General features: G+C 49.3%; 1 protein-coding gene across 9 annotated transcripts in view; it reads left to right on the forward strand.

The window, feature by feature from the left end:
* The window catches only part of CLEC16A (C-type lectin domain containing 16A), a 189,192-nt gene that overhangs the window by 70,729 nt on the left and 93,720 nt on the right, over positions 1-24,743 (forward strand). For 5 of the 9 annotated variants that reach the window (XM_084763150.1, XM_084763155.1, XM_084763153.1 and 2 more), the window contains 7 exons: positions 2,466-2,588; positions 5,529-5,638; positions 6,260-6,304; positions 8,447-8,497; positions 11,308-11,436; positions 13,603-13,638; positions 16,764-16,884. In XM_084763150.1, the coding sequence (XP_084619276.1) occupies positions 2,466-2,588; positions 5,529-5,638; positions 6,260-6,304; positions 8,447-8,497; positions 11,308-11,436; positions 13,603-13,638; positions 16,764-16,884 (615 nt within the window). The remainder of the gene's footprint in view (positions 1-2,465; positions 2,589-5,528; positions 5,639-6,259; positions 6,305-8,446; positions 8,498-11,307; positions 11,437-13,602; positions 13,639-16,763; positions 16,885-24,743) is intronic. The other 4 variants (XM_084763148.1, XM_084763152.1, XM_084763149.1 and 1 more) reach the window with 3 other exon arrangements.

The following is a 24,743-nucleotide window of genomic DNA, read 5'->3' on the forward strand; positions in this document are numbered from 1 at the left end:
GGAGCAGTTTACACAACATTGAGACAGGAGACTCTCAGAACAATGATTGCAACCAGATATGGGGTACAGAAATCAGCATCTGAATTACGCATGAGCCTCATACCTACGGGATCCACCTCTGGACCTGTCACTGCCCTCTGTAAATTGGAGAAGCTGATGGTTTATCATAAGTGCAGGTGTGCTAGGGAGGAAGAATGGCCAGATTTTGCCCAGAGCCACAGAGCAGCAGTCCTGTCCTCTATGTCCCACCATTCAAGATGGAAGGAAGGAGAGATGTGGGGACAAGACTGACACCTCGGGAAAGTAAAGACCAAAAAGATTGGGTTGCCATTTTTTCCACATAAGCCAGAGTTCTTCCAAGTTCAGACATTTAGCATTAAGGTGCAGAATCCCTCTTCCAGGGATGGTGCTTAGAGGCTACTCAGAATGGCCCCGCGTTTGACACCCTGCCATATGCTCGCCTACAATACAGCCTCTAACAAAACTAGGCTGGCAACAGGATTTTGTTTGCTTGTTTGTTGGTTGGTTTTGGTTTTTCGAGACAGGGTCTCTCTATGTAGCTTTGGCTGTCCTGGACTCATTTTGTAAACCAGGCTGGCCTTGAACTCACAGTGATCCACCTGCCTCTGCCTCCCGAGTGCTGGGATTAGAGGCGTGCGCCACCACACCCGTCACCATGCCCAGCTGTGGCAACAGGATTGTTTACCTGTATACCAAGAAGGTTGGGAAAACACTTAAATCCGTATGTGGTGTGTGCCCAGATAGATTTCGAGGGGTCCATGCTATGAGGTCTACAGTCCTTATAAGATTGTCTGAGACATCTAAGAGGCATGTCAGTAGAGCCTATGGTGGTCTCATGGGTGCCAAGTGTGTCTGTGAAAGTATCAAGCGGGTTTTCCTTATTGAGGAGCAGAAAATCATTGTGAAAATGATGAAGGCGCAAACACAGAGTCAGAAGGCAAAATAAATACGCAACCTTTTAAGTAATAAAAGTCAAGGCTTGGTTTAAAAAAAAAAGATGCAGAATCCACCAGGTGAGCTTCAAAGCCACACCACCAGCCCTCAGGCCATTCCTTTCTCCCCAAGTCATTTCCACAAAGAAGAACACTGCTTCCTGGCATCAGTGCTGTACACTACGCAGGGTTTCCTCAGGAACCCAGCAGTGCCACCCCCACTGTTCTGTCAAGGTTCTCCATGAAGCAGCACCTGGTACTCAAGGGACCATATTTCAAGAGTTCTGAGAAGTGTCTCACCTCCCCCAACTAGAATAACAGGAAAAGCCGTGCTTTAGGTGTAAACAATCCACAGGGGGCTCCATGCTTAGGTTAAGCACTGTGTTTATTTCTCCAAGTATTTCTCAAGTACCGTGTCAGTTGAGAGGACTGGAGCTAGCAGAGTCCTGCCTTTGGCTGGGATCATTGTCACAAGACTGGGGACATCCTGCCATCCCAGCTCCTTTGTCCACCTGCCCAGGCCAAAGGGCTGGATTCAGCCTCTCCTTGCTGGTGCACTCGCAGGAGCAGGCCTGGCACCTGCCCCGCTCAGCTTAGAACCTGCCGCCAGCCTGCAGCTCGTTGTGGTCACCAGTGAGAGCTTAAGGCTAAGCTTGTTGGGGCCTCGTATGTCTCATCTCTGTTGGCCTGGGTCTGTATCTGCAGGGGGGAAAGTGCCCAATGTGTGGCTGCCCTGACATGACACACAGCCTGGGCAGAGAAGGGCAGTGACTTGCTCTGTGGGGAGAGCTACTGCTTTTCTACTTCTGCCTCATCTGTCAGAGGTGCCATCATTGGCACCTGGGCCATCCTCAGCACTGCTAAGTGGCTACCAGCCCTTGTTTCTAATAGAGACAGAGTAGGCCTTGGGCCACAGTGAGTTTAGTCAACAGTAAGTGGCTAGAATGTGAGAACACTGTTCCATCTGATTTTCATAGTTACTGTTAATTTTCACACCAAGTTAATGTCCCATTCACAAATAGCAATAGAAAATAAATGGGGGGTATGTGTGTGCACGCATGCATGTATTCGTGTCTAGGAATATGTGTGTGCATGTGTTTGTAGACTAGAAGCCAACCTTGGTTGTTCCTTAGGCACCATCCCCTTGTATTTCGTGACGCGGTCTCTCGCTGACCTGGAGCTCAATCACTGGGCCAGGATCTCCCCAGCACTAGAATTATTGTCTGTGCCACATACTGTGCATGGCTTCTAGCAACTGAACTCAGGCCCTGATGCTTATACAGTAAGCACTTGGCCAGCAGAGCCATCTCCTCTCCCTCAGCAAAGATATATTCTAATATGTCTATGCATGTTCAGTGTACACAGACAGAAGCTGTACCAAGGCAGTGGCCAGGCCTGACTTCACAGGGAAGGAATATGGCGGCTGGAGTTGAGGGCTCCCCCTCCAAAGAGTCTCCAGAAGGAAGACACCAGCTGAGCAGCTTTGCCATGCCCTCATTCTTCTCATTCCAGGCATGGATCCTGAAAAACTAGAACGCATCCAGCTCCCAGTGCCAAGTGCAGCTGAGAAGACCACCTACAACCATCTGCTGGCTGAGAGGCTCATCAGGATCATGAACAACGCTGCCCAAGCAGGTACCCTATCTTGGGGAGTTAGAGGGAACAGATCCCTAGACAGGCACCGTGAGCCCCAAGCTCCAGATCTGCTCTTTGGGAGAAGCTGGCCACTTCTCAGCCTTTCCTTTGCCCCCAGCTCTGCCTTCTGTTGGAAGCAGGACTTCTCTGGGGATGTCCTTACCTTTTCTCTACACCAGCCTTTCTTTCGCTGCTTTTGTCGTGTGTGGGACCCTCCTGTCTGGGAAGTCGAAGGCCATACTGTGGGAATAAACTAGGCTGAGAATCTAAGCGAGGGCAGCAGGTTTGAAGGCGTGGGTGAGGTTACACTCTTGTGCCTAGTGTCTGCAGTAGTTGACCCAGCACCTATCTGTAGCCAGCTACTAAGGCTGTGATGGCAGAGAAATGGAGCTGGGGGAGGAGGGGTTTTCCCAGCTGGGTGATTTTTTTTTTAAACTCCAGGAGATATGTGACAATGACTGGAGACATTTTGAGCTAAATGACTTAAGAATGTCCTTGGCCTGAGATCTAAACATCTCAGGCTGCACAGGCCCGCTGAGTTACCTGGCCTGGAATATGAACACTTCCATGGCAAGTCCTTTGCAGAGGCAAGAGAAAGATTACTAAAAATGAGTGAATGCATGGGAGGTAATCTGGCTGGCTGCTAGCCCAGGGAGGAGAAGTATGGTCAGAGCAGCCTAGTGTGGTAAGCCTGGACCAGGTCACCTGGAGTCGGTCAAGTGGCGAGTATGTGGCTATGCTAGCAAGTGGGAGAGGAGCCTGGAAAGGCCAGTCAGGCCTCGGAGTTAGCAGCAGGTGTCAGAGCAGTTATTCACAGGGTAGATATTTTCTGATTGTATCCTATATACCAGCCAAGAGCCACAGCTCATGGCCTTCAAAGTCTCCAAAGCTGTAGACTGTGGAGATGGGGGTCTTGTGTTCAGAGAAGAGGTCAGGGCAAGGTCAGCACTGGGGACCTACATGCATGCTCTGTAAAGGCCTAGATGAAGAGAGGGGTATCACTGACGGAGACCTGGAGACACTGCTTATGCCTAGAGTTGGCAAAGAAGAGAGACAGCCCAGCACCCTGAGCCAGGAGAAAAGAGATGCAAGGTGTGTGTGTAACTCAGGACATTGGGTACTCACTGGGGTCAGTTGCTGAGAACTTCATTTAAAGGAGGCCGAACCTTTTTCTGGGGTTGGGACCAGGAGCAAGCTTTTGGGGGACACAGTGGAAGCCTCGTGGGTCAGGGCAGTGAGGGAACTGTGCTGTGGTCTTTGGCAGGAATCTGCTGGCACCCCAGCAGAGGGTGTAAAACTGTTCTGGACAGGCACATAGACCTCAGAGTGGAGCGGGGATGCAAGGTCTGGAGTGGATGGGGTTAGGGCTGCAGAAGTGAGCAGGACCAACCTTCCCTAGGCTTTTATCTTACTAAGCAAGACCTGCTTTGCATATATATAGCTTTGTCATTTATAAGCATAAAATTTTCTGTTCATTTCAACCTCACCTGCAGGGCATTAGCAAAAGGGCTGGTGTCTAGGAAGTGTCCCTCCCTGCTTGGGCCCCAGGGACAAGACTTTGCTCACTCCTGCTTCTACACCTCCACCTTTCCTTAGAAATAAAATGCAAAGACCCATGGGACAGTTTGCTTAACAGTAGTTAGCCTTATGTCGGGCAATGGGTGTCTTCCCTAGAATGAAAGAGATGGTTTCCAGTAGCAAGAAGCTACATTTCCAACCCAGAAAGTAGCATAGAGTCCCCAAAACATTAAGAAATTGGCTTCAGCTGTGCCTAAAGGCAGTGCACCCCACCTCCCTATTACCCTAACAGATTTTATGCCAACCATTGCTTTTGTGTTTGCTTGTCTATCAGTTTCCACTTTTACAGTTTCAGCGAGGCTGGGTTGGGCTTCTGTTAACTGTGACCAAATTGTGATGAGCTTCATGCTGTATTAGCCAGCCCCTAGGCCTGGAGTCTGGGGTTATGTAAGCACCCCCAGGAGGAAATCTCTACAGGCACCCCGTGTGCTCAGCCACGTGGGAGGGAGAGTTTGGAGCCTTTTCTGGACCCCTTCCAAACCCTGACAGTGCCAGCAAGGTGGGGAGGTGGCTAGTGCTGGTTATCACACCCGGCCACTCAAGCCCACAGTGGTTCCTGTTCTTGCCACACCCCAGCACAAGGAGAGTCTGTGCCCAGCGTTTCTGGGACACTGTAGAATTCAGCCTCACTGGCCTCTTTGCCTGTTGTCACCTGATCCCTGTGAACAGGGGTGCGGGTACCTAGAGCTCACATGCCTAGGTGGTGACTGAAAAGAATGGAATAAAAGGAGGAGGACATCTCTTAGGGCGGGAGCTCTGTACTGTGGAGAGAAAGAGGGCACAGAGGGAAGAGGGCAGGCTGACTAAACTCCACATGAGAGGAAAGATGGGGAGAGAGCAAGAGAAGAGCTGCCAGCCAACAGAGGTAGCCTGGGCTAAGACACTAGTGTAGCCAAAGTGGCTGAGTTATGTAGGGATTGAGCTGGGGGCAGGGAAAAGGAAGGCCAGCCCCTGAGAGGGGAAGTTTAGGGTAGGGGTGGGATGAGAAGTGCTGAATGACACTTGACCGGGAGAAGATGCCCAAGTCTACTAAGTCACATGACCCACAGTGGGCTGCTGGTTCTGTACCAGACCTGGAAGAGGGAAACGCCTGGACAGGCACAGCTGCAGTACAGCCTCCCGCACTCTCCCACCCCCCCCCCCTTGCTGACGTGATATGGGGACTTCAGGACAGTTATGGGCTAAAAGGCTTAACAGGGAGTGTTGACTTGAAACTTAATGGGAAGTCATGCATCGCTTCCCCATCCCCAACCTACATGAGAGACTCAGGCAAGACTGTCTGTCAGGTGATGATTAACCTCAAAGAAGGAGAAAAGCCTTCTGTTTGGGTGGGCTCTGAACTGACCCTGCTGTGCTCTGCAGATGGCAGGATCCGGTTGGCCACACTGGAGCTGAGCTGCCTGCTCCTGAAGCAGCAAGTACTGACCAGCTCTGGCTGTGTCATCAAGGATGTGCACCTGGCCTGTCTGGAGGTGAGACCATGCCTACCGCTTCTGTGCTGTCCCTCAGCTAAAGAGGTCAGTTAGGGGGAGGCTGCTGGTACGGCCTGTTCTGCGACACCTGTGAACCCCGTGTAGCCCACTATTGTAGCCACGTGTCCGGAGGTGCCTCCCACCCCCCATGCAGACCATTGGAGAGCCCCACATTCTTGCATTGAGTGGCTTCTTTTGGAATAATTTGCTTCTGGATCAGACCTGAAAGTTTTAAAATGTTCCTTTTGTGTGGCAAAGCTTTTATACATGAAGAAACATCTATCTACTGTGTGTATGTATGCGTGCATGCGTGCGCACACATGCATGCATGCATGTAGGTTCTCAGTATCTTTCATCACTTTTTTTTTTCTGTTCCCCTCTATGATTTTTAGAAAATGCAGGAAATGCAGAGGTGCGACAGAACAACTGAGGGTTGACCCTTGGGTGAATCTGTTCTGATCCACTTCCATATACATATACACTCTCTGGTGAAATAATTTTGTGTTTTATTAAATTGGAGAGATAACAGATGTATTCAATAATTTATTCCTCTGCTTAATTGAGTCCCCCACCATTTCCCCTCAGATCTGCTTCCCTCACACCTTCCTTCTTTCTCAACAGGGTGCAAGAGAAGAGAGCGTCCACCTTGTACGGCATTTCTATAAGGTACTTGGCAGCACAGGTGGACAGTAGCATGGGGTATAGGATGATGTGAGTCTAGTCCTCCATGAAATCTTCAGGGTGTGTAGAGGAATGTATGCACACGTGTCTAAGTATGTACGTTCTATGGTGCATATAGCAATGACAGGAGAACTGTGAGGGGTTGGTATATCCTTCCAAGGTGGAATCTGGGATCAGACTTGGGTTACCAGGGTTGCACTGCAAGCACACTTACCTGCTGAGCCGTTTTGTTGGCCCTTTGGCTACTTTTTACACTCGTGACTAGTGGGCGCAAGCACTCAACCCACAGACTCCAGGGCTGTGGCCTTAGAACTTTCTGTGCTTCTTAACAACAATAAAGCCTCTGAAGACTTACTACTAGTTTATGGCCATTTGTTTATCAGTTACTCATGAATTTACTGTAATTTATGAGATTATGTGTATGACAAAGTCATAGATTCATGAGTTGTGTATCCTAATACATAGAAACCTACTGTGAATCACCCCTGATTTTATCAATTATGTGCATGTGTAATGTCTATAAACATACATGCTAAGAAACCTCACGCAGGCATTTGAAGAGTTATCTTGAGTTTAGTGAGATGACCTTTAGGATCTGAAGGACTTAGAGACATTTGTCTTCAGGTTCCAGGTGACTGCTTTAAGAGATCCAGCTATAACCGTTTCATGTGGTTTTGTTTGGCTCTGACCTTAAGGCATGGTGTAATATAGTCGGGCTGCTGTGGGAAAACGGCATCAGCAGCAGTCGTTCCAGAGACCGGGAAGTCCAAGGTTAAGGCAGGTTTGCTGTCTAGTGAGGGCCTACTCTGTCCTCACATGGTGGATGAGTTTGGGGTGACTCGGATGATCAGTGATCTCTGCAGGTCCTACTGGCCCGGGTTCCCCTGAAGAAAGCTCAGGCAGCTCCTGCTGCGGGGAGGTGGCAGCACTGCCTCACTTTCCTACTGCCCTCGCCTGAACTGCCGCTGCCCTGCTCTACCTGCTGCCATTGTTGCCGGCTGTTAATGGAGCTACAGTCCAGTCTTTTAATCTAGAACTCTGCCTTGCCAGGCCAGGCAACCTGCTCCAGCTGCAGTTGTAGCATGTCCAGACAGGGAGTACCACTGTGGGCCACCACAGCTGCCCTTCAGGGAGCCACACTGGCCTTTAAGCAAGAACATGCCCCTCTAACAGCCCCCCAAAAAAGAAGAAAGCCTGGAGCCGCCCTGATCGACTTCCCGTTAGAACTGGCTACCCCTGAATGCTTTGATACTATAAACACAGGAAGACACAGTGTAGCCATTTCCCAGAAGCTGCCTCCTGGCCCCAAACAGAAGGAAAGCTGCCTTTGTATTTTAACCCCAGCCTAGAGAGACAGGATGGCTCAGACTCTGTTCATGACGTAGGACAGTGGCAGCACAGACATCTCCCAAGCCCTGACTGACCGAGAGGTGGGCTCTGAGTTATTTTGCCTTCACAGTGTGTGGCCTAGCCCGACAGACATGAGCTCCAGCCTCTTCTTTTCCAGCACACAGCATCATTTGCCATCCCTTTCTTACATCGAATCACATGGTGCTGGATTTTGCCCAAAGTGGAATCCTATGCAGTCATCGCCCCTGGCAACCAAACTCAAGACTTTTCTCAGAAACAAATGGAGTTAGCCACATATAATCTTCATGCTAAGTGTTGATAACTGTGCCCTCCCCACCCAGACATGGGCCGCACATGTTTAACATGGTGACTTAACCAGCACTTCCCACTTTTCCAGCCACTCTAGAGAAGTAAATGATGCTAAGCACTTTGCAGTATTAGCCTTGTCTATGTGTTAAGTATGCATTACGTTAGTTTTTGTGGTTGTTGCTGTTACTGCTATTACTGTTGCTGCTATTGCTCTAATGAACTGATCTGACAGAAGAAACGCCAGCTTAGTGTACTTTCAAAAAGAGGAAATTGTTGAGCAGTGCAATTTGATATTTGGCCTTTTATCTGCGCATGCGTGCTCACGCTCACATGTGTGTTTTACTTTCTGGTGATTTACAAGAACTTGTAATGAAAAACAGATGCCCCCCAAAGCCAAGAGCCGCGTTTGTAACGCTGTGTTTGTGGGGGTAGGAATAAGCGTCTCTTCACTCCTTCCTTTCTTTGCAGGGAGAAGAGATTTTTTTGGACATGTTTGAAGATGAGTACAGGAGCATGACAGTAAGTACAGGGCCGGGACATATGGGTACCGGTAGAACCATCATGCCTGCCCAATTTGCAGAGGGCTGGCTCATCTCATCAAGCTGCAAAGACCGTTAGGGATGTAAATTTGATTGCCACCACCACTAAAACTTCAGATTATATTCGTTCCTAAGCCCCTGAAATGTCTGCTATTATTGCTCCCTAACTGTGTGACCCTGGGTGGGTGTCTTCCATTCTAAGCCTGGCTGTTTGTCATCTTTACAGTGTGGCCCATCCAGCTGAGTTGCCCCCACAGGCGGATGTGAAATACTCAGCCACAAGCCTCATGCTGGGCCCATGTGGAAAGTGCATATGTCCACTTCTCCACTGCTTCCTGGGTTTTGCTTATTCTCTACGCCAGTGTTTATGGCATGTCCTGAACAATATTTAACATTCTGCAGAAACACTAAAGTGACACACCCTGGACCTTGCAACTGACATCCGTCCTCACCTGGACCTCAGCAAATCAGCCTCTTGCCAGCTGAGGCAGGCCCTAGGCTGCTTCAGTGCTGCACAAGGTGATGGCACTGTGTCTTTCAGGGAGTCAGTCACCTGGATATTAGTGAAGGGAGGTGTCCCTTATTGTGGACTGCTGTGTGCTTGGGTGAAGAGCATGTTGTACATAATGAGTCTGACACAAAGCACAGTTCTCACCTTAAAGAGAATAAGACAGAGTTTATTTTGGAGCCAAATATAAGTGACTGTGTCCAGTACTCAGGTTGCCCCAAACATGTTTTGTCAAGGAACTAGTTTCATGTAGTCACAGAACTAAATGAAATCCCACCTTTTCAAGTCCACCAACAGGAACATCATGTGGCAGGTTGCAACACAGCTGGGGAGACTCTCTTCTAGAGGTCTCTCTCAGATGCCGTCTAATGGCATTCTTAGCTGTGAGGTTGGCAGAAGCTAACGCTGTGTTAGATGGACACATTCCAAAAAGTATGGTCAGGCAGGTGAGCAAGGAATGGCCATCAAGGAGGCTAAAGATGGAGGAGGACGGTCCAGCTCCAAACCTGCAGCATTCCAGTTCTCCACAACCAAGAAGCCCTAACCAATCTGCTTTGTAGAATCTTCAACATAAGAACTGCCCTGGGAGTCAGGGAGGCTGAGCAATGCCCCCAAGTCTGTGCATCCCGCTAGTGGCAGAGCCAGGCTTCCATGGCAGAGCGATCCTCTGTGTTGTTCCTCTACAGAAATAAACATGGGTGGGGTGCCCTGCAGTTCCCTCCTCTCCTGGAGCACAGAGGACAGACTGGAGATGACAGCTTCCTGTTTTGTTTGTCTCTCTGCATCCTCAGACTCAGCCCCCTGTAGCACTCAATAAATAGATGATAAGTGATCTTTTTCATGGATATAACTCACCAAAGCATGAAGTGATGGGGACATTTATAATAAACCTAAGTGTTTAAAGTGTCAGAAAGAAAAAGGCAGGCAGCGTGGCTTAAGTGGCTCCCTGGCTTCAAAGCTTGTCTGCATGGCTCTGGCAGCAGGGTGCTCACCTCATCTTTGTCACTGGCCCTCCTGAGGCATCCATGGAGCATTTTCAAGGTCATACCTCCTTGTGATATATGGGCTGCCATGGCTGTGCCTGGACCTTATTGGCCCACAAAGCCTCTGTCATACTTAGGAGAGCAGCTTGTACTTTTTCCCTTCAGACCACTGATTACAGGGCCCGCATCCGTACTTTTTCAACTCTTTCCTTCCCTAGCACAGACCCCCCACCCCCCCAGAGTGTGATCCTCTAGAGTCCCCACCCACCCCCTACCCCCCCCACCCTCCCCACTCCCCACCCCCCCCCACCCTCCCCACCCCCCACCCCCCGCCCCGATTCCAGCTTGGAAATGTGAACTCTCCGTGCTACTTATAATTTGGAAACGCTGAGGCTTCCAAGCCCCTGTGGTGTCTGCTCTTATTGCTCCCTAACTGTGTGACCCTGGGCAGGTTTCTTCCATTCTGAGCCCGGCAGTTTTTCCGTCTGTGCAGTGGGGCCCATACCTCTTGAGTGGCCCCAGGTGGACATGAAATACCCACAGCAGACCTCATGCTGGGCCCATTAAAAAAAAAAAGTGTTCCCTGCCCCTCACCCACCCCACAGGAAGCTTCCTGGGGTTTGCTTATTTTATTTTAGTCCAGTGTTTATGGCATGCTCTGCTGCACGAGGCTTGACATTCTCCAGAAACACTAAGGTAACACACTCCACTCCCCACATTAGAAGTCAGTCCTCAGTGTCCCTAGGAAACTGGCCTGAGTGCTGCTCTTGGACTGGAAGAGGCAGGCTGAAAGTAGGCCTCCAAGATTGACTGTCACACATCCCTCAGCAACTTAGGCTTACTGCTAAAAGGATAATGGGCCCTGAGGCTCACTGCTGTCCCCTACCACCATGGCAGAATGGAAGGAATTCCCTGGAAAAGGCTCTGGCATTGTAAGAGCAGTTGCGGCCAATGGGTACTGTAAGAAGCCCTGCTGGAAAGATGGCTAAGAGCAGCCTGCAGTGGGAGCATGGTTCTGCCACGCTGCTCTGGAATACAGGGATTTGGAGAAAGGTACTCTGACCTCTGGGAAACAGTGTGTAATGTGCCCCACAAAGCAAGGCAGCCCGCCAGCATTAGGTGGTCGTGGGGCCCTCTGGCTTAAATGAAGGGGAAAGCCGCAACTTGGAAAATGAAAAAGGCCTGCCACTCATCTGGCAAGCTAGAAGCAGGGCCTCCGTCTAAGGCAGAGCTGGCCCTCATTTGCAGCCCAGGTGTAGGAGGGCCCTTCTCTGAGGCTTCCTGTGCTGTCTCTCCTAGATAAAGCCCATGAATGTAGAGTATCTCATGATGGATGCTTCCATCCTCCTGCCCCCAACGGGGACTCCGCTGACTGGCATTGACTTTGTGAAGCGGCTGCCATGTGGTGATGTAGAGAAGACGCGGCGGGTAAGTAAGTGTGATCTGGCCTCTCCTAGCACAGAGGAGGGATCTATAGATCAGTTAAAGACTGCCTCCAGTAGGTGCCCAATCACCTGTAAAGAACACTACCACACACACACCTAGCACCATACATGGCTTTCCAAAGCCTTGAAAATGGGAGGTTGGGATTCTGTGGCAACTGGCACCTGTGTAGGCTGCTGTCAGACTTCCTGCCCCAGAGCAGAGTGGAGCCAAAACCCTGGATGGAGGCTAGAAGCTCCTTTAAAGTGTGAGGGAGCAGAGCCTAGGACACCCAGGATAGGGAGGTGGCTGTGAACCTGCTCCAGGGTCTCACAACCCCAGGCAGCACCCTGGTAAGGTGTCTGGTAGTGAGAAGATAATGCTGGCTGGCCAGGAGGCAGGAGAGCACGGGTGCTGAGCCAAGTTCTTAGAAGCAGCAGAGGCGATCCCCTTATCAGCACTTTTTTTCTGAGGCGGCCACTCTAGGAAGCAGCCTCAGAAGGCTCTTCACAGTATTTTATCTCCTGCGTAAGATCTCGGTTTCTTTCTTAGAAAGCAGCACTGCCTTTTCCTAGAAAATCATTCCCTGGAGACATGACTATGAATGGATAATTTAGAGGCATTCATGGCAGCTCCCAGGCTGACTACCACGTCGTCTTCCTTGGTCTGCCTGTGGCTGCAGCAGCCGAGGGGCTTCACCTTGGGATTTGGAGAGCAAGTGACATAAAGTGGTGTGTACCTCAGACAGGAGGCCTCTTCCACCTCCTTCACCTCGCTGGCACTTTTAACCGTGTGCTCAGAGGCTACAGAGGAAGTGGGCACTTTGTATCTTCAAGCAGCACGCATCGCGAGCCCTCCCAGGCAAACCGCAGATCCTGCAGTTGTCATTTGACCTCCACATGTGCACACAACACAAATACTTTTTTTAAGTTTAAGATCAAAACACCAAAAGTGCCCCTGAGTCATGCCAGCCAAGAAGGAGCATCCATGTTATAATAAAAGTCGTGGGGTTCTTGGGGTCCAGGGAGAGACTGAATGAATCAGAACTTGGATTTGAGCTATCCCTGCTCATGTAGGGCAGTGGGAAGAAGTGGCCAAGAAAGAAGACAAGTTCATGAGTCAGACCCACAGAGCTTAAGCCCCATTAGCTGTGTGCCCTTGGGAGTATTGCTTCCTCTTCCTGAGCCTAGAGTTCCCACTGTGCCTCCTCAGCTCTTGGCCACAGCAGCTGGCAGTATGGTGTGAGATGCTGGCAGGATGTTGGTGGGAGAAGCCTAGAGTGAGCCAGTGCGTTAGATGGGCGAGGGGGCTTCACTCAGGCTCCACCACGCCGAGTGCAGAGAGGAGCCAGCAGGGGCCCTGGCAACTGTTAAAGTCCTCACTGAAGCACCGGCTACCTGGGAAGCCATCCCTAGGGCTGGGGTCAGGGCTGTGGACATGCTCAGCAAGCGTTCTGCTTTTTCTACATTCTGTTTTGAGACAGTGTCTCATTAAGTAGCCCAGGCTAGCTTCCAACCTATGATCCTCTTCAGCCTCCCAGCTATCCTTCATGCTCAGATTTCATGTTCCCAGTCAGGGACAGCAGGTTTTTGTGTTTGTCACTATTGGCCTTGAGGAAATGGGATACTTTGCTCCAGTCTTTGGCTGTGTGTTACCCAGTAAAGAAAACTCAGTGATATCTCAACACTTTAAAAAGAAGGACTTGTTTTTTCCATAGGTCAACACTTAGAGGTATCTTTTGCTTCCCCCATTTTGTTTACAAACCCATCCTCTTACGATGGCTCGGGGTATCTTCACCGAGGTCTCACTTTCATCTTCCATTTTTCCCTCTCTTCATTGCACTTTGAGTTTTCCTGTTGTGTTAGTGAATCTGCTTTCCAGAGTCTCTTGCAAACTATCACTCCAGCCCAAGGGTAACCTTGAACTCCCTGTCCTCCTCACCGGCGTGCAGCACCACACCTGTCTGACAGTGTTTTCAGTGACTTCTTAGGGCTGCATAAAGGCTTTCCAGGAGTCCTTTGCCACAGTTCCCATAAGTTTCACCATTAGTCAGGGTTTGGGGTGCCACCATTAGTCAGGGTTTGGGGTGCTTCCACTATAATCACTCTTTTCCAGCTAAACCATAAGAACTTCATGAACACAGTGTTTCTTTCTTTTGAATTATTTCTTTAGGAGAAGTTCCCAGAATCGGAATTTCTGATTCAAAGGGTATGGATTTTTTGTACCTCTCTAACACCACCACCTAACTTTCCCACTGGGCTGGGCCCACACCAAACTGTTTCCACCTGTTTTCAGGATGACTGACTTTCACAGCTGTTTCCACGGCCTTGGTGGGCTCTAACCTGAGTGGCTATCACCTAAACCTAGCAGCTTGCAAATGCAGTAAGGAAGTGGCAGAGGCGAACTGAGTACTTGTCCCAGGGCCAGCCTAGAGCTCAAACAACCACCGGTGCCACCGTGAACCCTCATGAGGGGCTCACCATGCACCCCCTCCCCAGAGCTGTAGCCCAGACTCAGGGAATTCCTGTGCTCGCTTGCTCAGCCCCAGCTTGAGCCTAGACTTGTGACTCCAGACCTTCCCATCCAGAGCCTGCATGGTCTGGTTCTCCAGGTTCCAAATGTGACTACGCTTGCTTCCAAACTCACAGAAGCAAAGAAATGGAAGTTTCTTCTTCATATTAGAGTTCAGTCAACTGTCTTCCCTTTCAAAATGTGGTCTTCTGCCTTCCAAGATCTGAAAATCGTTTCTTACTCCTTTTGACTATGACTTTAACATTTTGTATCTTGATTTGGCAAAGAAAGGAAGAGCACTTGATATAAAACCTTGGGTCCCGAGCCCTGCCTCCTCTGAAGGCCAGCATGTGGTGTGGAGCAGATGGTACAGAGGCAGACAGATCTCTGTGAGTCTGAAGCCAGCCTGGTACAGAGTGAGTTCCAGGACAGCCACGGCTATAGAGAGAAACCCCAGAGACAGACAGACACACACACAAAATAAAATGAGGCCCAAATGAGATGGCACCCCACCTAGTGCTCAGTGGCTATGAGTGATGAGAGGGTGCTGTTAATGTCTCCAGGGTGGTGGCATGAAGTGGTCATGGCCTGGGACAGCGTGCTGCCAGCCCTCCAGCTGCCTTGGAAGCCCCCTGCCCTGGGGGACTCACCTCTTTCTGTTCTTAGACGTGGGCTTCTTATGTATGTCGTTTCCCCTGAGAGTTGTCATTTTTAATCGTTTCTATTCTATTTTATATTTTAAATGACTATTTTTATTTATATTCCTGGAAGTATGTTCCATTCCACATTTGCAGAGCAAAAGCAGATTTTTACCAGAAGGTCTTTAAGAGCCAAATTCCCAACTTGTGAATTCCTTGGAAAGCCTCAGTCTTCCGAGGGATGGGGTACAGAAAGCAGCATGTGTTTCTGTTTTCTCATCTCAGCCATGGCCTTGCTGGGGGTCTTTGCCATCAGAACCTTGAAAGCAACATACTTGACACAGCCCTCAGTCTCGCCCATGACTGGGACGTGCTGCAGTAGGCCCTCTTCTTCCGTCTCATCCCTACAGTTGTAACTACTTACTTGAGGGCTCCAGTTGCCAGGTAATGCTAGTGACACCCGATCCCCACTTCACACTCTACTGCTGTCTGCTCTGAGCTGGCAAAGAGATTGCATTCCCTGGTATACTAGACTGTGTCAATATGTGCCTGATGTACAGAGGCAAGGTTCAGTCCTTACCCGCTGTGTGGGCCAAGCTCACTTTGCCCTCTCAGCACCCATCCTTGCTCCTGTAGTCTTAAATTTACAGTATATGACCCCTAAACCCCAGCACATAGTAGATACATCGGAGCTCTTGATTTTTTTTTTTAATAGACTCACACCTCTGTATCTTCCAGTTGGTGCAGATATCTCTGTGAAGGCTTCGCCTCTAACATCTGCTAAGGAAATTTGTGTTGGGTCCTCATGCCACCCTCATAGCAGGAAAGCTGCCTTTCTCCTGTTTACTCAAACGGCGTGTTCCTTCAGATGAGGCTAGGGCTGTGGAATGCTCTCCAAGTCTCTCCATAAGGAGCCTCCAAGGCAGGCTCATTGGGGCACATACCCATTGCCTGGGCCACTAGGATGCAGTTACCCTCCAGCCCCTTGAAGGCAAGCATTTGTCCCTCTCTTTTCTAGAAAGTTCCCAACTAGAAAAAGGGTTTCTTTCCTTCACATAGGTCAGGCCTGTCACTGTCTTTGCCATTCACCTGTGTGAGGCCGCAGTTGTTCACCCTGGCATTCCTTTATGTTGGTAGTGGTTTCTGTCAAGGGCCTGAGTGACCACCCCTTTCTGCAGACCTATGCTGAATGTACCCTCCAGCCTTGTCTCAGGACTGCAGCAGACTAGAGAGTTAGGGATTGCTGTGACTTATCCACCATAGAGGGAGAGGAGAGCAGTGTGTTTGCCTCTGAAGCCGTGTACCCCAGTGTCAGGGAGAGACTGGGAGTATCTGCACCTGGGGCTCTCCCTGTGCTTCTGGGCTCTCTGTTGGTGGCAAGTTTGTTTCTGGGCTGAGGGCTTCTTCTGCACAGATGTCCCTGGTAGCTGGTGATGTGGCCTTTTCTCTGCTCTCAGGACATGGCTGGTGGCCACACTGGCTACTGACAGACCCTTTTTCCATAGATCAGGGATGCTTGTACTGACAAGCTGTCTCTGCCCTGAGATGAGCTGGGAAAGCCTGAGGGGCTCACAGGGCACTGCTGTCCATTGGCCAGGAAGCAGGCCTTGCCTGTCTGTCACTCCTTCTCCTAGGTGGACGACTTAAGAAGGGAATTAGACTTTCACTGAGCCTCGCCAGATCTAAACCCTATGTGCATGCCACTTTCTTGTCTTGTGCCACATTTACTAGATAGGACTGGCACACGAGCAGATGATTTCTGTCTCTCGGCCCTACTAGCTCGTTGGAGTGGGAGGGAGGTTGTAGCCCTTCCTGGCCATGCTGTCTCAGGCAGCACACCTCACCTTCTTGAGTCTCAGCTATTTGCTGGCTGTAGAATGGGCAAGCTAGCAGGCAGGGAGTGTGAATTAAAAGTCACATGACCCTTGGAGACAGGTCCTGGCAAATGGCAGGTGCCCGGTGAAGTGACCCAGGCTTGAACCTATTGGGGACTGATGCAGGCTGCTCACCCTAAAGTATCCCCTCACTGTGACAGCTCCAGGCCACAGTGCTTCAAGGCTGGCCTCTTTTGTCCCTCTCCTCCCTTTCCATTTAACCAAGTGTCACTATGCAATGCCCTCCTTCAGGGCACATCTCCAAAACACCCCTGAAGCTCCACTGTCCTCTGTTTTCTGCTCTATCCAGGCCATCCGGGTATTCTTCATGCTGCGTTCCTTGTCACTGCAGCTGCGTGGGGAACCTGAGACCCAGTTGCCGCTGACTCGGGAGGAGGACCTGATCAAAACAGATGATGTCCTGGATCTGAGTGAGTTGGCCTTTCTGTCTTGCACCAGTGGCCAGGGGATACAGGACACTGTTCTGTTGAGTCACCTACTGCAGGGGTGAGAGTATGCACAGCATGTAGTCTGTACTGCCATTGACCCAGGACCATCTGAAAGGTCAGCAATGTGGACAGTAGAAGGTCCAGTGGGAGCGGGCCCTCACTGATACCTTGAGAACAGCACTGGCTTTCTGGTATAGTGGATTAAAGGGTTTCTGTCTGAGTCCAGTGGAAAATGGATTCTCTTGATGCCAAAAGGAAGCCAAAAAGCCACCAAAATGAAAAGACACGGCAAACCCTAAAGCGCGTCACCAGTGGTTAGGTGAGAATGGGACCTTTGCAAATCAGGAAGCTGCCAGGCAATGGGGGCACGTGCCTTTATCCCAGCACTTGGGAAGCAGAGGCAGGTGGATTGCCATGAGTTTGAGGCCAGCCTGGTCTACAAAGTGAGTCCAGGACAGCCAGGGCTACACAGGGAGACTCTGTCTCGAAAAACAAAAAACAAAGCAACTCAAGAAGCCATATAACCTTGAACTGTGTGTTGGCCGTTGTCTTAGTGTGGGTTCCATTGCTGTTATAAAACACCATGAGCAAACCTAACCCAGGTTATTTAGCTTACACTTCCACATCGCAGTCATCGGATGACATCAGGACAGGAACTCAAAGCAGGAGCTCAAGCAGAAGCCATGGAGGGGTGCTGGCTATGGCCTTGTTTGTTCGCATGGCTTTCAAGCCTGCTGTCTTATACAGCACGGGTCCACCTGCCACAGCACCACCCACAGTGAGCGTGGCCCTCCCAATTCAACCGTCAATCAAGAATGTACCCACAGGCATGATCACAGGCCCTTCTTGTGAGGGCATTTTCTCAACTGAGGTTCCCTCTTTGCAAAAGACTCTAGCCTGTGTCAAGGTGACAACAAACAGACAAACAAAAAGCCCCAAATAATCAGGATACCATCATTCATTGCTTCAAAATTCCCTCTGCAACATAAGACAAAATAAAATATTTTGATTTTATTTTATTTTTGAGACAGAGTATCTATGAATAGGCCAGGCTAGCCTTGAACTTGAGATCATCTTGCCTCATCTCCAAAGTGTTTGGGATCACAGTGTTATCTCCATGGCCATTTTATAGTTGAGATTTAAAAGAGACAGTGGTGTTCCCTTCTCATGCGTGTATGGCTTTCACTTTCCTCCATTTGCCATGGGGAAAATGCACACTCAGGAACAGGTCTTCTGTATATTAGAGCATTCTGGTGTGTCAGAAGTCTTTTTAGGGCATCAGATCACATCATAGATGGTTGTTAACCACCATGTGGTTGCTAGAAAGTAAACTCAGAACCTCCAGAGGAACAATTTCAGTGTACTTAACCTCTGAGCTATCTCTCCAGCCGCCCCTCACCCCATTTTTTAAAAAAGATCTCTTTTTGCTGTCTTTGATTATGTGTGTATGTGTAGGAGATAGATGTAGGGGTAATCAGTGCAGGTGTCCTGGAGGCCAGAGGTATCAGATCCCCTGGAGTTACGAGCAGGAGCCGCCATGTGGGTTCTGGGAACCAAAGTTGGGTCCTGTATAAGAACAACAAGCCCACTTACCTGCCTAGCCGTCTCTCCAGCCATGTGTTAGGCATCTTTAAAGAAACAGAAAACCCAAACTAGCCTGGCAGTGGGAAAACAAAGAGGGCTGGCTGGCTAAAAGCTTTTGAAAGGCTAAGAATAGTTTTGTCTTCAGACATGGCTGAATCTGGGTGTTCAAGCAGTCAGTGGAACACTGCCTCTTGCCATCTCTTGGCTCTGCTTTCCTCTTTCCCCAGCAGGGGAAAGATGGCCACTGTCAGCCCTAAGATTTATACCTGCTAAGTAGCCCTGACAGAAACAACTATAAAGGTCTGGAGAATGCTCTCAGTAGCCCAGACCATGCACGTGTCAGAAGGAAATCAGGAACAAGTTAACTCTGGACAGCAAGTGTGAGGAAGGAGAGCCACAGAGGATAATCTCAAGGGAGAGGTAATGGCTAGGCAAGCAGGTGCCACTCTGTAGTCTGGCTGTTCAACCATCTTTTCTGAGGCATAATGTATATAGAGTAAATTATACCAACCTTCGGTGTGTATAGCTCAGCAAGTTTTAACAGAACTTAAGCTTTGTAACAGCTCTCAAGGCTAAACCGTTGAGTGCTAGCTTTCAAGCTATCTCTGCCCTACTTTTTCTTCTCTCCCACAGCCTCTGTTTTTTCCCTCTGTAAAGTGGGGGTGGTCACCAGGTGGTGGTAGTGCACACCTTTGATCCCAGAACAGCAGCACACTTTTACTCCTAGGCAGAGGCAGGGGGATCTCGAGTTCAAGGCCACTCTCTACAGATGGAGTTCTAGGACAGCCAGGGCTATACAGAAAAAAAAATCTCAAAAAAAAGGGGGGGGGAGGTACTTACAGTAAAGGAAAGCCTCTCTTCACCAGGCTCCAGCCTCCACCCTATTACACAAGAAGGAAAAAGGCAGAGAGGTGCTCAGTCTTGCTTTGGTGACTTTGCTTTGCTCTATGTTCCATGAAAGCCACAGCCTAACCTGAACAGCCAGTGGCTCAGCACACCAGAGAGTTCTGTCTCTTGCAGAGCGCCACAGTGCCCAGCGGGCCCCTCACTGAGTGACAAAGATCAGAAGCATACCTCACTGGCTCTTTTTTATTTACTTTTTTTCCACTTCCTTGATTTTCTCTTGTTTGTGCTTTCATCTCTCCTTGTATTAGAGAAATAAAGAAGTTATGATGCTCTTTGCCTTCCTCCTTTGACCCTTCAACCTGAAAAATGGCCATAGTGATTTCTGTAAGGCTAGAATTGATCGAGTTGGCTGAAGAGAGGCAGAACCAGTCTTTCTCTGATTTGATCCATGCAGAGAGGGAGCCGTCTCCCTTCAGTGTGCATCCGTGAAATGGAATTAAGTTTTATGCTGGGAATTCACATTCCTTCTCTCCTTCCCCTAGGAAGGACCCTGCTGAACTAAAGGTTAAAAGTATTTCACTTATCAATTTTAATTGATTAGTTGCTAGTTGAGATCACTTAACTGAGCCTTTTTGGGTAGTTGGCCATTAAGAAAGTAATGGCTGGCTGGCTCTTCGCAGCCTGATTGCAGATTATGCCTTTTGCTAAAGAGGATGGCATTCAGAAGTAGAGATTTTCAAACCTGATGCTACGATGATGTTGGTTGGCTTTCGTTGTTGTTGTTTGTTTGTTTGTTTTAAATTATTTTGGTGATTGTAATGTTAAAGAAGATCCTCACACTTCAGAGTTCACAAAAGATTTCTATAAATCTGACCCTGGAGTAGGTGGGTGATGGCTAAGTGGTTGGAAGCCTGCTATGTTCCTGTCCTCATGGCAAGCTCCGAAGCTGGTTCTAGGAGAGAGTTGGACTGGTGCACTTTTATCTCCCATGATAAGGTCTGGTGGGCCTAAAGAAGTGCCGTCTCCACCCAGCGGGAATCGTGACATAACAAGTGGCTATTGACCTCACTGCACTGAGGTCACAGCCCTGGAGAGCACTAGCAGCCAGACAAGAGTCTGCTGGCTGCTCGGGTCGCACTGAAGGTGGCTCCCAACCAGGAGCAGCAAAGGTGTATGGTTGCCTCTGGCTCTCCCTAATTGAAGCCTACCTTTGTTCTCCTGAATAGGAGGCTGCCATGGGGCAGAGGTCGTGAGCTGTTAGACCCAGGGAATAACATTCTGGTTCACCAGCCTCCTCAAGTTCTCTGCCTCTGCGTTAGTACTGACCTTGTAACATCTGCCCAAATCTTTCCTTTTACAATGTGCCTGCGCCCAGACACATTAATTGTCAGGACTTTTCCAACCATCTCTAGCAAATAAGCACCCGCAGTATTCTTCTTAGTTGAACAAGTGACTGCCATTTTCCAAACACCAAGACCAAGAGCACAGGCCGCTATTTAGGTTAGAGGTGGAACTGCATTCCTCTGCTCTCAGCCTGCCCTTCTGATGTCATAGGCAGCCCCTGGGAGAGCCAGAAGCCAGCTGCTGCTGCATGACATACAACCACAGTAGTGTGTGCTGTGCATCAAGTTATAGTCTGACTTTTTATTTATGTGAGACCATCTCATTCAGTAACCCAAGAGGGCCTGCAGTCCACCTTGAATTCACAGCTGACCATTGAACGCCAGGCAAGTCCTCATGGCTCAACTACTCAACTTCTAGGATTATAGATTTGAGCTACCATACCCAATGAATTCTGACTTGTAAAATCCATCCATAAAGTCCACGCAGTTAATGAAGATCCACCTGACTTTTCAGGTGTTTATTGCTCACATACTATATGTCAGATGCAGTACTAGGAGCTGGAATGTGATCGTGGATGACATGTGCAGAGCAAGACTGGCAAATGGCAATGGCAGGGAGGCTATTGAGAGGCAAGACATATGCCAGCGGCACAGATGGCCTAGGTGGCTTACATGCAGGGTCAGTGTTTTTTTAGTGACTGACAGATTGACTCTGAGGATCTGACTTTGGGACAGTCCACATGGCAGGGACTGGTAGATGGTGACTCGGTAGGTTATCAAGACAGGTAGGCCCTGTCAGGTCCCTGCAGCAGGTGGGATATATGGTGAGGGAGCATAGAGAAGTACGTGTGGCAATTAGGATGCCACCTCAGATGCCACTCTATGCATGGTCCCATAGTCTTCAGAGCAAAGGGAGTCAGAAGCTCAGGGTTGTACAAAACCACCTCTCATTTGCTGGAAATCTCCAGCTCTGCCCAGGGGAGCCCTGCAACACCTTCTAGAGCCTCCAGAGATAGGTCTGAGCATGCAGCCCTCAGCCCCCGGTTGCAAGGCTCCTGCAGTGGAACTATGCTCCCCAGGGTCTGGGGCCTAGAAAGTCCTTGCAGACTCCAGGGTCCCATGATCTAGGACAGCAACAAAACAATACAAGGCAGAGCTTCTGAGGTCAAGATGGCAAACTTTTCTTTTAAACCAAGCCATATGTTTTTTGTTTATTTGTTTGTTTGTTTGGTTTCTCTGTGTAGCCCTGGCTATCCTGGACTCACTTTTTAGACCAGGCTGGCTTCAAAGTCACAGTGATCTATCTGCCTCTGCCTCCTGAGTTCTGGGATTAAAGATATGCACCATAAACAAAGCATTATGGTTGGGCACAGTACTGCACACCTCATCCTTGCTGCTTGGCATGCTGAGGCAGGAGGATGCTTGAGGCCAAGAAATCAAGGCTAGCCTGGGCAAATGGGGAGTATCTGTCTCAGGTGGAAAGTATCTCACTTGTTTGTTTTAATTCAGAAGTACTTGTAAACTGTCATTTCATAGAAGGACACTGTAAATACCAGGAAAATAGGTAGGGTGGTCATAGAAAAAGGGAGGATCTAGGAAACACCCATCTGCTGTGCCTTCCTAGGTGGCAGGAGCAAACATGCAAGCACAAAGCAGGCTTTCCAAGCTCCCAGTCTCAGGAGGAGGCAACTGCCCACCCCAGCATCACGGAACAGAACTTAGGTGGCTGCTATGCCAAGTGCTTTCAGAGCAGGTAACAGCTGACCTGGCTAGAGGTCAGAGCAGCAATGGTTCAAGGTTGCATGTGCGTCCAAGGGCTGCATGTGGATGTGGGTGCAAGAACCAGCCCAGCAGGGCCGTAGAGGGTGACAGCGGTGGTGATAGGCTTGTAGGCCCTGTGGGCAGAACAAGGAGCGTTTATCCTCAGGTAATACCCCAATGTTTTATAAAGCTGGCTGACTTGATTGTGCCTCAGAAAGCCTCTGTGATCTCAGCATTAAGAGTTGGGTTGTGGGCCAAAAGGTACAACAGGGAGGCCAAGCCCACAGAGCTTTCCTAAAGAACCTCGGTCTATGAGATGCTGTCTACATGTGGCTCACATGCTGATGTGCCCCGCAGAAGTGTCCTTACACTCTGCACACAGACACACACACACCATCATTTCTGTGGCCTGGGTTCAGAGGCACATCGTTATACAAATGACAAGTCTCCCTGTTCTCTGGGACCCACACAGTGGAACTATTTTATTTGCCCTCATGTCTTGGCCCAGCAGGCTACTCTGGCTCTTGCCTCTCCCCTCCTGGCTGCTTCTAGCCTAGGATCTGCTTGTTTAAGAGAGGTAACTGGCAGTGTGGCAGAAGCCTCATGTCCCAGGACAATGCAGACAAGTCATCCTCCGCAAATGCATTCTCCTCTCTGAGCCTCAGCTTCCTCATGGATGAGGTAAGAACAGTGGTGCTTGCAAGGTTATTAGAAGGGAGATGCAGAGATTGCAGGTTGTGGGTCTTCAGGCAGACAGACCACTAATACAGTTGGGCAACTGGTAGAATGTTAGCAAGAAATGTTAACTACCAACATTTCAAAGGCACAATATTTCACTGTAAAACCTTAATTTCTATCCCTTTTGAGTCTCAGAGGACCTGGCCTACCAGCAGCTATTGGCTACTCCTTTTTGTGTGGGAACACCCTTGTCCCCAGCTCATGTCCCCAGCCATGAGCATCTCCTGAACACAAAGCCTCTGTTCCCAGCAGCAATCCCGGATGCTTCCTTGTTCTAAAGAGCATCTGGATGCCACAGACCCAGCCCGTAGCCTCCCCAGCTCAGTTGTTGCCAGAACTAGCTTGCTGGCGGGTGCCCTGGGCTCATCTCTACCTCCTTTCTCTCACACACTCCCATTCCATTGGGCAGTGCCCCTCAGCTCTTCCTGTCCAGTGTTGATGGCTGCCTCTCTCCCTGCTCTACTCCAGCACCTGGCTTTCTGCTACTATTGTCTTTCACCTGGATTACTTCAGTCCTCTTGTCATGTCATTTGCTTCTCCCTTGGGGCCTGCAGTTCTTCTCAGTGTGTAATGGCGGCCTGTCAAAATGAAAGTCAGACTCTGGCCTCCCATCCCCACTCTGAACAACAAGCAGAGCCTCCGTGACCCTCAAAGTCCAGCATCTTCTGGCAGGAGCTCTTCTTTAGACACAGCTGGTGCATTCCAACATCAGCACCCCGACCCCAAGCCTCACTTGTTTCCCAGAAGAAGCATGTTTGCAACTCAGTAAAGACCTAGTGAAGCTCAAATGTCACACTGTCCTCAAATCTATCTGTGTCTGAGACTCAGCCCATGTCCCTCTTTTTATTTTGTGTTTACTGATGGATCTGAATATAACTGTATTGTGGTGCTGGGGATCGAACCCTGGGTCTTGCACAGTAGAGGCAAGTGTTCTACCACTGAGCTGTGACTCCAGGCCTCTTTGAAGATCTTGAAAGACCTTGAAGAGGTAGGTCCCCACACCCCTATTTTAACAGTTCGCCCATCTGCTGTTTTCTCTAGTTCCCTTGTACAAAGAGACGACTCTGCTCGTCTCATTGCCTGGAGAGTCATTTCCAGAAAAAGTATTCTGAAGCTCCCCAAGCAGGCGTGTGGTTTGATTGTCAGTCTATGAAAATGTGAACTCATTGATTTGGCTTGCAAAACCAATGACCATCTTGCAATTCTGTCTGTCGCTTCTCGAAAATTCTGTTAGCTTATTTTGCTGATGACCCAGGTGTTACGATGGGCTTCATACTGGTAATAATGAGAAAACAGCACAAATAGTAAGCACAATGAAAAACAAAGGCAGATGGTGTAAGGTCCTGGAAGATAGCAGCCTGAGCTTTCAGCATTGTAAATGCTGGGCTGGTGTGAGCTCAGTGCAGAGCATTTGCCTGGCTTGGACAAGACTCTCGAGTCCATTCTTAGAACTGCAAAAAAATTAAAGAATTTAATATACAATATATGTAAATAACCTTATTAAAAATGAGAATGATTGCTTAGCATGTGAGGCCCTAGGTTCAATCCCCAGTGCCCCAAAATAATGAA

The sequence above is a fragment of the Acomys minous genome (genome assembly GCF_964271855.1).
Source record: "Acomys minous genome assembly, chromosome: 16".
In the NCBI taxonomy this organism is placed as follows: Eukaryota; Metazoa; Chordata; class Mammalia; order Rodentia; family Muridae; genus Acomys; species Acomys minous.